A 14,949-nucleotide genomic window follows, 5' to 3' on the forward strand; every position below is an offset into this window, starting at 1 on the left:
TAGTGGTGCCAGCTCTGTCCTCAAATCTTAAGCTCATGTGTTTTGGATGATGGTTCTTGTCTTGCAGAGTTTTTGTGTAACTACTATTTCCTTTATAATTTTTTCTGTTCAGTCATTTTTCAGTCATGTCTGACTCTTTGTGCCCACATTTGGCATTATTTTGGGAGATATACTAGGATGCTTTCACATTTCCTACTCCAGCTATTTTTACAGATGAAGAAACTGAGGCAAAAAGGGTTAAGTGACTTGACCACAGTCAGACAGCTAGTAAGCGTCTGAGATCAGATATGAGCTCAGGATGATGAGTCTTCCTGACTCTGGGCCCAGTGCTTTATCCATTGCGCCACCAAACTACCCTTTATAATTACTATATTATAAAAGCCAAATCTCAATTGCATAAACTCAGTTGCCTGTACTTTTAGAATGGGCAAAATGATAATGAAAATCCTCTTTCTGTATAATGTGAGGCATTTGACAGAAGGGATTTATGGGATGATTTGTCTGACCTTAATATAAATAGGAGCTATATGTTATACCAAGTGTCTATATAGAAAGTTTTCTTCTATCATAGAGTGGCTAATTGAATTTCATAAAATTTTAGAACAAGAACTAGAAAAGAATTCAGAGACCGTCTATACCAATCACTTTATTTTGTGTTTGAGGAAACTGAGGCCCAGGTCAACAAAGTGTCAAATGACTCTGGAAGGTCCCCTGACTCCAGACCTAGGGCTCTTTCCAGTTTGTGGATTGTCAAATTTAAGTGCATGGGAGAGTCAACTATGACAGGCAAGAGAAACCTCCCTGAATATAATACACTCACATTATAACTTTCTGTTATGTTTACCTATGCTCTTGTTTCCCCACTTCCAGTCTTACCACTAGATTATAAACTCCCTTCAATCAACTAATCAATCAACAAGTGTTTGTTAAATGTTTACTGTGTGCCAGGCGCTGTGCAGGGTACTAGAGTTATGAGGATGAAAATGAAATGGTTCCAGCCCACAAGAATTCACATTGAAGGGGGGAGAGACAAAATGTACGTATATAAGCATATATGGTACCTAATACGTACAGAATGAATACGTGGTAATTTGGGGAGATAGGGCACTGTGGGCTGGGTGGATCAGGAAAGACCTTGTCAAGAAAGTGATACTTGAGCTGAGCTTTGAAGGGAATTAGGAATTCTAGGAGGCAGAGATAAAGAGAGAGTGCACTTTTCTGCATGGGAAACAGCTCTTGCAAAGGCCCTGATCCTTGAGCACAGAAACTGTATCTGGCTTCGTTTTTGTATCCCTAGCATGTAGCACAGAGCCTTCGACAAAGTAGGCATTTCCAGACCTTGTAGCACATACCTATCACCCCAGCTACCAAGATGGCTGAAGCTCATGCGTCTTGAGCCTGGGAATTCTGAGGTGCATTGGGTTCTGCAGCTCAGGTATATGAATTAAGTACAGCATCAATATGGCAAGCCCCTGGGACCTAAGGAGGAAGGAACGGGCCTACTTTGGAAACAAAGCTGATCAAAGATCCCCTGTTAAATCAAAATGGAAACATACCTGTGAGTAGTACCTGCACACCCAACCTGGGTGAAATAAGAAGATCCAATCTTAAAAACAATCAATCAATGAATCAATCGATAAACATTTAAGTGGCTACTGTGTCACTGTGCTAAAAGCTGGAGATACAAAAAGAGGCAAAAGACAGTCCCCACCCTTAAGGAGCTTACAATTTAAAAACAGACTAGGTGTTTCATGAACACTAATTGAGTTTAACTGAGCTGCCTGCTGTGAAAGCACAATATACTGAGTGGACAAAAATGAGCACTTAGTTATTAAGCAAAATTTCTATCGTCTATAGCTAAATGAAGTTCTAATTTCACAAGTCTTACCCCATCATTAATGATTTGGTTTAGTGGGTAGGACATTGTGTGAAGAAACCTCAAAGTTAGTCTTATTTCCACCTCTGCCACCCCTTAAACAGCCTTTGGTTTCTCAGTCTATTAAATGAAAATAATAATCCCTATTCATCCTACCTCACACAGCATAATTAGGAAGATAATAGGTGTAAAAACCTTATTATTATTAGTTTCAAAATAATTTCGGTGGATTCTGGCAATGAATTTCTATTGGATTTTTTTTTTACATCAAGCAAGCTTAAAAATTATACAAAATGTCCAAGGTACAGAATCCTTAAGCCAGCAGCAATAATTGTTCAGGAGTAGGATGAGACTACTTTTTCTTATACCATCCAAGTGACCATAGTAAAATGATGACTAAAAACTGGCATATGTCATTACCCCTTAATTAGATCACACAATACGTAAGACTCATACTGTAGTCCAAGAACATTAAGAAATTTCTACTATCCAAGTGATAATTCGCAGAAGAGAAAAGGAATGACGAAAACACTGACTCATTCACCTGACAGCAAATGAAGAAAATGCTGGCAGCAAAAGTGGATTCTTCTCTGTCTCCATGACAGACGCCTTTGGGGTTTTGTTTTGTTTTGTTTTGCTTTTGTAAATAGTATTTCATTTTTTCCAGTTACATGTAGAAATAGTTTTCAGTGTTCATTTTTATAAGATTTTGAGTTCCGAATTTTTCTCCTTCCCTTCCTTCTCCCCTTCCCAAGACAGTAAGCAATCTGATACAGGCTATACGTGTGCTATTGTGGAAACATTTCCACATTAGTCATGTTGTAGAAGAAGAAACAAAACAAAAGGGAAGAGCCACAAAAAAGTGAAAATAGTATGCTTCAATCTGCATTCAGGCTCTGTAGTTTTTTTCTCTGGATGTGGATAGCGTTTTCCATCATGCGTCTTTTGGAATTGTCTTGGATCATTGTTTGCTGAGAAGAGCTAAGTCAATCATAGTTGATCATCTTATTGTGTACAATGTTCTCCTTGTTCTGTTCACTTCACTCAGCATCAATTCATGTAAATCTTTCCAGGTTTTTCTGAAATCTACCTGCTCATCATTTCTTATAGCACAATAGTATTCCATGACATTCATATACCACAACTTGTTCCCCAATTGATGGACATTCCCTCAATTTCCTATTCTTTTCCACCACAAAAAGAGTTGCTATAAACATTGTTGTACATGTATGTCCTTTTCCCTTTGGGATCTCTTTGGGATATAGACCTAATAGTGGTATTGCTGGATCAAAGCATATACATAGTTTGGTTGTCCTTTGGGCATAGTTCCAAACTGCTCTCCAGAACAGTTGTATCAGTTCACCACTCCACCAATAGTGCCTTAGTGTCCCAGTTTTCCCACATCTTCTCCAACATGTATCATTTTCCTGTTTTATCATATTAGCGAATCTGACAGGTGTGAGGTGGTACCTCAGAGTTGGTTTAATTTGCATTTCTCTAATCAATAATGATTTAGAGCATTTTTTCATATGACCCTGTAATTTTAGTGTATGTAATATAGATTTTTGTTATTCTTTCTTATAGTTTAGTTCCCAGGCTCCATGGCCATAACAATCTCTGGTTTCCAGGTGTTAGGTAATATTTCCCAGGCTCATGACTTGTAAACATCTCCACCATGCTTGCACAGTGAGATACAGGGATGAGGTAATATAAAACTTGTGAGGCTATTGCTGGCAATATGCCTTCTTTGTCTGTTGCCCTATAAAGCAAGTGGTCACTGGTCAATGAGTGAGGAACCCATTTTGGGATTTGGGTAATGCATAGAGAAATGCATGTACCTGCCTTGATCAGCCCCCATTACAGCTTGGGAGGAATCTGTGTGCTTGCCTCAAGCGGCCCCCATTGAGGCATTAGGGGACCTGTAGGAGTTATAGCTCCTACCGTTCTTGCCCGCCCCTGCAAGAAGAGTGATTAGGAAATGCGGTAGGAGGTAGTGCTCCTATTATCAGCAATCCTCTTGAGAAGACTAGACTAGAATAAAGTAAGCTTATTTAACCCCTCCGAAGCTGTCTTTCTGTCTTCCTTTCTGCCTGGATCAAGAGTGAACCTGTTAGAGGCTAGAGTCCCAAAACTCCAGTGTCTCCTGTGTTATTACCTGTCCTAACAGACTCCTTTATTGTTGTTGTTTTTTTTTTACCAGAGAGCATGTCCTAATTTCTAGTCAGTTTTAGGTTACAACTGTTTTGATTGGAATGAGCAATGGGCTCATCATGCTCTGCTCTCTCCTTATGCAGATATGGCCAAAAGAGATGGCTGAATAAATCAGAATGCAGAAATATCAACAGGACCTCCTGCGATCTCTCCTATGAGACTTATGACCATGAAGAACAATACTATGGGAGAGTTAAGGTCATCTGGGGAAAACATTGTTCCAAATGGGCAGAGACAGAACGATTTAATCCTTGGTTAGAAAGTAAGTAACATAGTTAAACAATCAGAGGTTATAAACAGAATGCAGAAGCAATTATTTTCAGGGCACCCACCACCATCTTTTTATATCTCTACTTTGATCTACTGATGCCTAAAAAAAATCAGCCTTATAGAGAAAATGAGGTCATTGAATTCGAGGTGTCAGGAGATCTGGATTCTAGTTCTGCCCCTCCCACAAATTTGCCGTGTGACCTTATCAGGGGTGGGGAACCTGTGGTCTTGAGGCCACATGTGGCCCTCTAGGTCCTCAAGTATGGCCTTTGGCTGACTCCAGACTTCACAGAACAAATCCCTTTCATAAAACGATTTGTTCTGTAAAACTTGGACTCAATCGAAAGGCCGCACCCAAGGACATAGAAGGCCACATGTGGCCTTGAGGCTTCATGTTCCCCACCCCTGCCTTAGACAAATCACTTTTTAACTTTGTTAGGTCTCAGATTCTCATTTGTAAGATGAAGGGATTGGACTTGAAATGTTTTAAGGCCCTGCTATTCCTAAAATTCTAATCTTGGATACTTTGATGAATCTGTGATGTGATCAGTATGGATACTGCCTTCAGCAATGCAGATCACAACCCATCTAGGCTTTCTCATTCTTTATGGCTTTTGTCCATATCTTCTCATAAACATTCCACAGGGAGGGTGGCCCAGTATCACAGGATCATAGAGTGAGGGCTGGAAGGGACCTTCAATTCAAACCTTGTTCAGTCATGTCTGACTCTTCGTGGCCCCATTTGGGGTTTTCTTGGCAAAGATACTGGACTGGTTTGCCGTTTCCTTCTTCAGCTCATTTTACATATGAGGAAACTGAGGCAAACAGGGTTAAGTAACTTGTGCAAGGTCACATAGCTTCTAAGTGTCTGAGGCCAGATTTGAACGTATGAAGATGAGTCTCCCTGAGTCCAAGCCCAATACTCTATCCACTGTGCCACCTAGCTGCCCTGGAAGGGACCTTAAAAGTCTATTGAATCCAATCCCTTCATTTTACAAGTGAGGAAATCAGTAAGTATTAGAGAGGTTCAATGATTTCTCTGAGGTCACACAGGGAGTGACAGGTTTTGAACCCAGGTCCTCTGACTCTAAATCTTTCACTGTATCACACTTAGCCCATCCCTAAATCTCCTGACATTGCATAAAAAGAGCACGCAAACATTAATCAGTTATGTCTCATACTTCACACGTGACTAGCCCACCTCTTTTTCAGTCATACATACCTCTCTCTGATAATGTCCTTTATGACAGAGGTATCAAACTCTCCCCTCTGCAGACTACCACACTCTCAGTGTGGCTCAAACCAGATTGAAATGTAATTGGGAAATGTTTAAGAAGATAAATAAAAATGCAATACAACATAGATAATGTCATTTTGTGGCTTTTCCAAGTCAATATACAGCCTACAGGGATCTAGGTTTCTATTTGACTTTAAAACCATTGCTTTTTGCCACTTTTTTTTATGCAATTCCTTATTGATCCCATGTTGCAGACTCTCTCTGCCCATCACACACCTCTCTATGTCCCTTAGGTGATTCTTAGCAAAATTTCCAAATTGAAGAGGAATTCCCAATAAAAGTTGTGGTCCCTGACATACTTCTTTCTGTTTGGAAATGACATTATGCTGGAACATTGCAAAACTTCTTAAATTAGGTTTAGAATCACCCTCCCAAATTTCAGTCTAGCTACCCACATGGAAAAAATCTGATGAAGAATGCTTTTTGCCCAGGCTTTGCTATACATGTGAACAATCCATGAAGCTGGTCCATCAGTACATACATCTTAAAAGAACACTAAAGATAGACAAGGAGAGGGCCCAGAATTAAACAGGAGATGAAGACAGACTAAATTGCCCTTGGGAAATCACACAGAGCTTTTAGTGACTCAAGGCTTCTCTTTGAAACAAAGGGTCATCTTTTTAACATCAGTACTCTTCCAGTGATGCTGTTTGGCTACAAGTCATGGAAAACTAGTCTCTGAAGAATTAAAATTTAAAATCTCTTATGAACCAATTGAAAAGAATGCCGATTTTACCTTTATTTCTCCTTTCTGTTTAGCACAGGCTTTGTGACTTTTGACTTGAAGGCAGAAAAGTTAAAATAAAAGACTTATAAAATCTCTGTATTTATTTTCAAGTCTGGACCAAAGTATCATAGTCATCAAACTTGTTGAGCCTTCCCATAAGCAGTATAGTTATCAGCCCATCTCCCATTTGTCCCTCTATACTGACCAGTAAAAATTATTCTCCTTCCAGGTCAAATTCAAAATCTGAAGTGGAATCTGCTTTAACAAAATAATAGCTAACAATTATATAGTGCTTACTATGTGTCAGGCACTGTGCTAAGAGCTTTTTACAATTATTATTTCATTTAATCCTCATAACCCTAGAAGGTAGGTGCTTAGTATCTGGAGTTTGGATTCTTCCCTACCCTAAACTTCCTGTCTCTTATTTCTAGGGATATAAGATTTTCTACTCCAGTAGCCCTGAGAAACCTCCCAATTACACCTCAACCCACCTACTTTTCTCTGTGATGCCCCAAACCCTGGTCCTAGTTCCTTCACTCATATCCCAAGAGGTCTTCAGTAAACTGCTCTATTTCTCCATGTCTCAGTTTCTCTACCTGTAAAATCAAGCTGCTTTTATTTGTTCCCTACCCTTTTGACCACAAGAATGCTGCAAAACTTTGGTAACTGGTGTTTTTGTGAGAATTTTTCTTGATCTTGAATTATCATCAATTAAATGTTTACTGAGGTTTCTGAAGTTATTTTAGAAAAGTGTTATCTAAATACAAAACACACAGATATTCTTTTAACTTAATCTGAAGTTCGGGGTCTGTGAAATAGTGATTTTTCCCTTCCAATGCTACAGCTTTGTGAGAGCACAGAACATGAAATATGTGGGTTCACTTTGTATCCTGTACATGACAGGTTATTTAACCAAAATGGCACAAAGGGTCTCATGATTGCCTTTATGATGTGATTGTGTACCGTGCAGTTTTTTCAAGCTTTCAGTGTAGTATTACTTTTAGCAATTAGATTAACCTATTTTTCTATCCATCTAGCACAAATTGGCCCCCCAGTGGTTGCTCTGACTCCTGGTGAGAAATCAATTTCAGTTGTTCTGACAGCCCCTGAGAAGTGGAAGAGAAATGCAGAAAACAATTCTGTATCCATGCACCAAATCTACCCCACTCTGAAATATAACGTATCAATCCACAACACCAAAGCAAACAAAAAGGTAAATTCAGAGTGAGGATGAAGCAATGTGTATGATGTCTGCATTCCATGTAACTCAGTTCTTGTAGGTAACTTTATCACTTTGCTCTGTGTGTGTGTGTGTGTGTGTGTGTGTGCTTGTGCGTATGTGTGATAGGCACTTTGCATTTTCAAATATAATTTTTAAAAATGTTGCGCATTATTTCTTTTTAAAAAAATTTTATTCTTTATGCAGCATTTATTTGGGGGGGGCATGTAAATGATGAGTGAAAGTGATGCCAAAGGTGACTTGCGAAATGACTCCTGCTTTTCTTCTCTAGATAAACTCCCCATTAACATGGCAAGACCTTGCTAATGGAGTCAGGTGTAGCAATCAGAGTTATGAAATATGTGGACCTATCTTCTTTGTGTAATGCCCACTAGTTCCTCACACTGAAGGCTGAAAAATGCTGGCAAGAACCAAGAAGGGAGATTTGGATAAGAATCACCCAGGGCATTATCATTTGTAGTTACTTCTACCTGATTCCTGTCCATGATACATGGAAACTATATTTAAAAGAAAATGATGGTAGAAAGGTGATATAATTTGTTTTCTTAAGAGCTTACAGTGATGGGGAATTTTATTATTTCTTATTCTTTTATTGCTTTTCTTCTATGGAGTCATATTTGCCTATGAATCATCATCATTATCACTTATTCAATTACAAAAAGTCATTTTATCCAACTGTGTAATAATCCTCTAAACATTCAATACAAAAGAACAATGATAAGATAGTGACCTATCCCTGGACCATTTCTATTTTATCTCAATTAAATATAAGATGAAAAGAATAAGAACATTTTTTTGAAATAGTAGTAGCTAATATTTATATAAATTCTTTAAAGCTCACAAACCATCTTATATGCATTATGTCATTTGGTAATAATAGCTAATAATAATAGCTAACATTTATATAGCACTTACTGTGTTCCAGGCTGAATAGAGAACTAGCCTGGAGCTAGGAAGGCTCTTCTTCTTGAGTTCAAATCTGGCCGCAGACACTTACTAGCTTAGCTATGTGACTCCAGGCAAGCCACTTAACCCTGTTTGCCTCAGTTTCCTCATCTGTAAAATGAGCTGGAGAAAAAAATGGCAAACCACTCCAGTATCTTTGCCAAGAAGATCCCAACTGGGGTCACAAACAATCGGACACAACTGAAAAACAAACGTTTCAGGAGCTGTGTAAAGTGTTTTACAGTTATTATCTCATTTAATCCTCATGACAACCCCATGAGGTAATTATGACAGGAATTATTCCCATTTTACAAATGACAAAACTGAGACCTGTCCATGGTCACAAAGCTAATAAGTGTCTCAAGCCTGTGAGGTTTTTACCACAGGTCTTTCCCCATTTTACTGATGAGGAAAATAGAGATTCAAAGAAGTTATGTGACTTGCTTGTGGTCACAGAGCTAGTAAATAAGTGTCTGAGGAGAGATTTGAACCCCGGTCTTCCTAAATCCAAGTCCAGCTTTCTAGCTACTACAGCATGTTTTCTATGAAATTGAGCTCTAGAAATCCCATTTGCAATTTCCTCTTCTAGTGGTACAAATTTGTAACAAACCATACCTTGGAGTTTCCCCAGCTGGAGTCAGATACCCTCTATTGTATCAGTGTGCAAGCCTATGTCCAAGGACCACTTCGAAAGGCTAAGGCTTCAGATAACCAGTGCATCACTACCTTGAAAGGTATGTAAAAAAATCTCAGTGTGTGAAAAAGGAAACTTGATAAAATCAAACAGAAGTTGAATTATGGGGCTGCTTTATCTAAGCAAGGGCAAGGTTCAGCAGGGTATAGTGGAAAGAACACAGGCTCTGGAGTCAGGATACATGAGATCATACCCACCTCTGATACTGAGTAGAAGTTCTTCATCTTTCACTTATCGCCTGTGGGACTTTGGGCAAATCACTCCATCTACCCGTGCCTCAGTTTCCTCATCTGTAAAATGAAGGGGTTAGACTACATGGCTTCTGAGATTCCTTTCAGTTCTGTATCTATGCTCATATGGCAAAAGTGATAATTACCTGGAACATAGCAACCATTATTCTTTGCTGTAGTTGCTATCTAATCTAAAAGGATGCTTTCAAGCAGAAAGTGGATTGTGATAGGGAACAGATCTCTGATTTCACTCCTATAGGGAACTCCCTGGTGAAGAAACTCCTCCTACCAGTTCAGATCATCAGCACCTCCTCTACACCTTAAAAGTCTTAGCAAGTTACCTAGAGCAACAATAAAATCTTGTGATCCATTTCCCACATTACCCAAGAATCTTTGCACTTATTCCCTGAATCTCTGTCACCCAACAAACCACTCTCCTGATCTGTTCCTCTAAGCCAAAGAAAGAGTCATGATGCCTTTTATTTGGGCTTTTTTCCAAATGACTCTCTTAGGCATTATCTCCCCCTGCCATCTCGGAACTGTGTGGGTTTGTCTGTCTCTGTTTCTTTCCCTAAAGCTTCATGCTCTTGATCACATTTTCAGGGTTAGGAATAAGAGCTGAACTGACCCTTTGAGGCCAGCTAGTTGAACACTTTCATTTTTCAAATGAAGAGGACAGAGAGCAATTAAGTGACTTGTTCAAAGATACACAGGTAGCAAAAGGCAGGATTCTAACTCTGGTCATAGAATTAGAGGGTCCTAGATTTAAAACTGGAAGAGAACATAGCAGTCAGTTAGCTAATCCCTTCATTTTACAGATAAAGATACTGAGACACTGAAAGGTTCAATGACTTCCAAGGTCACAGAGGTAAAAGCAGCAGAGCCAAGCTTTGAACTCATGTTCTCTGTTCTAAATCCAGCACTGTACCACATTATCTCCCTATGGATTGAGGCAAATGGTTTTTTAAAAAATATGTACCGTATTTCCTTAACTATTTTCCCTCCTAATATATTCTACTCTAATCTCCTATTTTGGGAATAAAATAAATAAAAGCATTCACTATACCTATGCCCCTCCCCTTTAAACAATATGTACTATTGTCATAAGTGATTCCTTGGGATTTAACAGTAGATGAGATACTATGGAAAATACATATGAAGTACTTGTGTTCAGAACACTCTGCTAGTAACTGAGAGACATACAAACCTTAGATCTGACTGGGTTCCTGACCTCAAGGAGCTCCTTATTCAATCAGGGGATACACAGTAGCACAAATAATTTAATACACAACATTATATGGTAATTGAATCACGAGTTACAAAACAAGGGGCAGCTAGGTAGCGTAGTGGATAGAGCACCAGTCAGGAGGATCTGCGTTCAAATCCGGCCTCAGACATGTAACACGCACTAGCTGTGTGAACCTGGGTAAGTCACTTAATCCCAATTGCCTTACCAAAAAAAAAAAAGTTACTTAACAAGGGGATCAGAAAGGCTTTCTGGATGAAGTGGCATTGAGTATCAATCAGTATAAAAGTGGTAGATAGAATAAGTGCTAGGGAACACCTTTTATGTAAAGCAAAATATTCTTGGATGTCACCAAGAAGGTAAAAGGTTAAATTAAAAGCACTTCTGGTTTTTTTCTTTCCTCTTGACTCTCCCTGGAAACAGTTGACTTTAAATTGTAATTACCAGGTTGCATGAAACCTTATATTCATCTATGAGAGATACTAGAACAATAGATGTTATAAGTAGTGCAACCTTAATCTGAAGCTTATAGTCTAATGGAAGAAAACAAGACATAAAGAGGACCTAGGCAGGGTTGGGGATGGGAGTACACATGAGTTGGCATGCCATGGAACAGCACAGGAAATGACATGGAGTTGCACCACAAAAAAATATAAGGCTAAAGTTCACCTATTAGAGTGGAGAAACCTAGAGGAGAAATCAAGTTTAATAGTTAGGGGGAAAGGGAGGTGGAGGTGATGGTCTGAATGTAAAAAGGCATGCTGTCATTCTAATAACTCGAATCCATGTAGCATCTTACAATTAAAAGTACTTTTACACACATTTTGTCACTGAAGCCTCACGAAGTGAAGAGACTAAGGCTCAGGTCCATCAGTTCCTCCAGCTCCAAATCCACTGCTTTCTTCTGCAAATCAGGGCTAGATTTCCAATTCCATTTTCTTTCCACTCTATCCCGACTCTTTTTTTTTTTTTTGCTTTTAGGCAATTGGGGTTAAGTGACTTGCCCAGGGTCACCCAGCTAGTAAGTGTCAAGTGTTTGGTCTGAGGTCGGATTTGAACTCAGGTCCTCCTGACTTCAGGGCCAGTGCTCTATCCACTGCGCCACCTAGCTGCCCCTCTACCCCGACTCTTAACTGTTTTTTTCTTTTTCTTGACAGATCAAACTTCAGAATTAAAAGTCAAAATCATCCTTTGTTATATTTTGCCCATTTCTGTTACAGCCTTTATTTTTTCAATAATAGGCTGCTCCATGTACCGATATATACATATTGGCAAGGAGAAACAACCAACCAACTTGGTAAGCTCCTATCATCCAACAACACCAAATAGAATGGCAATCTTTTGATCAAAAGGCAGCTTGGCATGGTGGGCAGAGAGCTTACCCCAGAGGAAGACCTGAGTTTGAGCCCTACCCCGAACAGAGGGACAGCAGCAATGGCAGATTGGCCCCTAATTAACAGCTTCCTTTATAAGTATCCCCTAGAGGCATTGCCATGGATAATTAAAGGTTGACTAAAATTCACAATATTTTTGTTTTATTTTCATCGTCATTATGAAATAAGGGAGGAATGTGTAATTAATGAAAAATGAGCACGTGGCCACACTGGCTAACTGGTGAGTGAGTACCCTTTTTTGTGTGTCAGATTCCTCCTCTTTAAAAGATTGCACCCTTTCTTGGGATTTAAAGGGAGATTAATGGGTTAATATTAGTGAAAAGCTCCCAGGGCCTCTGGCCATGGTTTTGAATGGATAGAGAGCAATGCTGTTCTTCCATTGTTAAATCTTGTTTGTGTGTTCAGCCACATAAATAAGTCATGGTAATTATTGTTCAGAGGTGAGATTGTGGGTCCAGATGCATTGAATCAACTGAGGTAAACATTCTGTGCCCACTTCATCCATGCTATTTCTAAGAAAGCCTGGGACTTTTGATCTAAATGGCAGTGAGACTTTGAGGTATCATTTGTTCAGGTCATAATTGCCACTGCCAGAGTTGGGTAAGAGTTGATCTTGAAAAAAAGGGATCTGATGAAACCAAGGTTTCTTTTAAATAAATGTCCATTTTAAATTTTTTAGAAAGGTTTTTTGTTGTTGTTGTTGTTTTAAATTCTGTTCCCCTTTTTAGGTGTTGATTTATAGAACTGGATATGACCAAAGACTTTTTGCACCTGCTGAAAAAGTAGTAGTTAACTTTATTACCTTCAGTATTGTAGAAGATGCCAAAACTTCCTCAAAGGATCTGAGTTTAATGGAAAGGGTCAATGACATTTCTGACGTGAGCACTGCTGAAAATATGGAGGGCAAGAGCCATCAGGAGGAACCGGAAGTGAAGCACTTGGGTTATGCTTCAAAGGCAATGGACATTTTTTGCGACAACAAATGCCTTTCTCCAGTTCAACCAGGATTACTCTGTAGTTCAAGAACAAAGAATGAACCAGTCATAGAATATGAGTTTGATGTGAGGCCCAGTGATACTGGTACAGATGATCAGGATCAGGAGATTAACTTGCAAGAAGGAATATCCTTTCAGGGCAAACTAATGCTTGAATCAGAGACTACGTTAGCAAATTTTGACCAGGAAGCATTACTCTGTTCATACAATCCACAGCTAAGAAATCTCCAGCAGGGAACACGGGAAGACACAGAGACAAAGAAGAAGCAAGAGGAAGAAGAGGAGTCAAGGACGCTAGTGGACTGGGATCCCCAGACAGGGAGACTATGTATACCATCTCTATCTGACTGTGGACATGTGGTAGATGAGGAAGGAGGTGCACACTCTGAATATGACGGGTATCCAAATGAGGGACTTTTGTCAAAACTTTGTGATGCACAAGCCCCCAACAAATCACCCCCAGGAAATGAAACCTATCTTGTGCAATTCATGGAGGAATGGGGACTACACATCCAAATGGAAGACTAGCTTTAGAAACGTAGTTTATTTGTTACGTCAATATTGTTGTGAGGCATGCACATACAGGCAGATGAGTTCAACTACACTAAAATAAATCACTCAAGAAAAAGATCAGTTTTTATAAACAGATTTTCCTCTATAAGTTCAAAATATTTTTAAGTTTTTTATATTTTCCCCAATTATATATGTAAAAACAATTTTTAACCTTTTTTTTTTTTAACAATTTTGAGTTCCAAATCCCCTCCCACCTCCCTCATTGAGAAGGCAAGCAATTTGATAAAGGTTGTATATGTGCAGTCTTACAAATAAGTTCATCCAGTTGTTATTGGGTAACATTTTCTAATAAGCCCATTGACACCAACTCTTTGAGTACCTATTAGATGCATGGGGCTGTGTGTGTATCATTAAAGGTCATCCTAAAGTTCTTTGTATCATTAATGAAGTATTTAATAGTAATATCAGTAATAATTCATGTCTCTGTTGTGTTGAAAAGGCTCCTTTTTTATAGGAGCTGTTGCTCTAAGGTAGATATTGTTGTACAAGTGTTATTGTCCTCAATTTCAAATTGAATTTAGAGAAAGAGCCCTAGGAGATGCTTCTAAAAGAGATCCACCAATCAATCGGTGACAAATGAATTGCAGGAAACATTCTCATCTCACTGCTGTCATTTACAACCCAGTTTTCCTCCTGGCCAAGTAAATAGGTTACCTCCATTCAACATTTGTAATTAGGACCACAAAATTTTCATTAACAGTCTTACACTGACTTTTAAGTCTTTCAAACATCACACTGAGTCGGGCATTTACTAATAAGAATTGTCCGTTATACTTAGCCCCTCACAGGTAACAAAAAATATTTCACGTGCTGTATCTCATATGATTCTTAATGAGTTCTTTCCTGGTGTATGTGAAAGTCCATTGAATTTTATTATTATTCCTTTTCAATTAAGAATCCTTTTTAGATAATTAATAAATACTATACTTTTGCTGTTGTTAATCAGCTCCACTGTGTAAAAGAAAGGCCAAATCCTATGCTAAAATATTATATTTATTTCTGAAGTTATATTTAGGAGAAATATTTGCTGCTAAACTGCTCTGGGAGTTGAGCTATCATGTTACAGTTATAATATTAAGTGCTCCTTGAAGTGGGGAGAAAGAATCTGTCTTGGTTTTTATTTTGGTATCCTCAGCATCTAGCTGAGGTGCTTGCACATAGTAAATGACTTGCATGTAGTAAATGTTTAATACATGTTTGTTGAAATGAAGTATCCATTGCTTTTTGCAAATAAATCACATATCAAGCAAA

The 14,949-nt window shown here is 38.7% G+C and overlaps 1 protein-coding gene across 3 annotated transcripts in view; it reads left to right on the forward strand.

The window, feature by feature from the left end:
- Nucleotides 1-14,949, forward strand: part of IL20RA (interleukin 20 receptor subunit alpha) — a 53,894-nt gene extending 38,945 nt beyond the window's left edge. For 2 of the 3 annotated variants that reach the window (XM_020987154.2, XM_020987156.2), the window contains exons 3-7: nt 4,171-4,349; nt 7,419-7,594; nt 9,156-9,300; nt 11,894-12,033; nt 12,859-14,949. In XM_020987154.2, the coding sequence (XP_020842813.1) occupies nt 4,171-4,349; nt 7,419-7,594; nt 9,156-9,300; nt 11,894-12,033; nt 12,859-13,653 (1,435 nt within the window). In that variant the 3' untranslated portion in view covers nt 13,654-14,949. Of the gene's footprint in view, nt 1-948; nt 1,037-4,170; nt 4,350-7,418; nt 7,595-9,155; nt 9,301-11,893; nt 12,034-12,858 lie in introns of all 3 variants that reach the window. The other variant, XM_020987157.2, reaches the window with a different exon arrangement.

Source organism: Phascolarctos cinereus, unplaced genomic scaffold (assembly GCF_003287225.1).
Source record: "Phascolarctos cinereus isolate Bilbo 61053 unplaced genomic scaffold, phaCin_HiC Scaffold_5;HRSCAF=322, whole genome shotgun sequence".
Lineage (NCBI taxonomy): Eukaryota > Metazoa > Chordata > Mammalia > Diprotodontia > Phascolarctidae > Phascolarctos > Phascolarctos cinereus.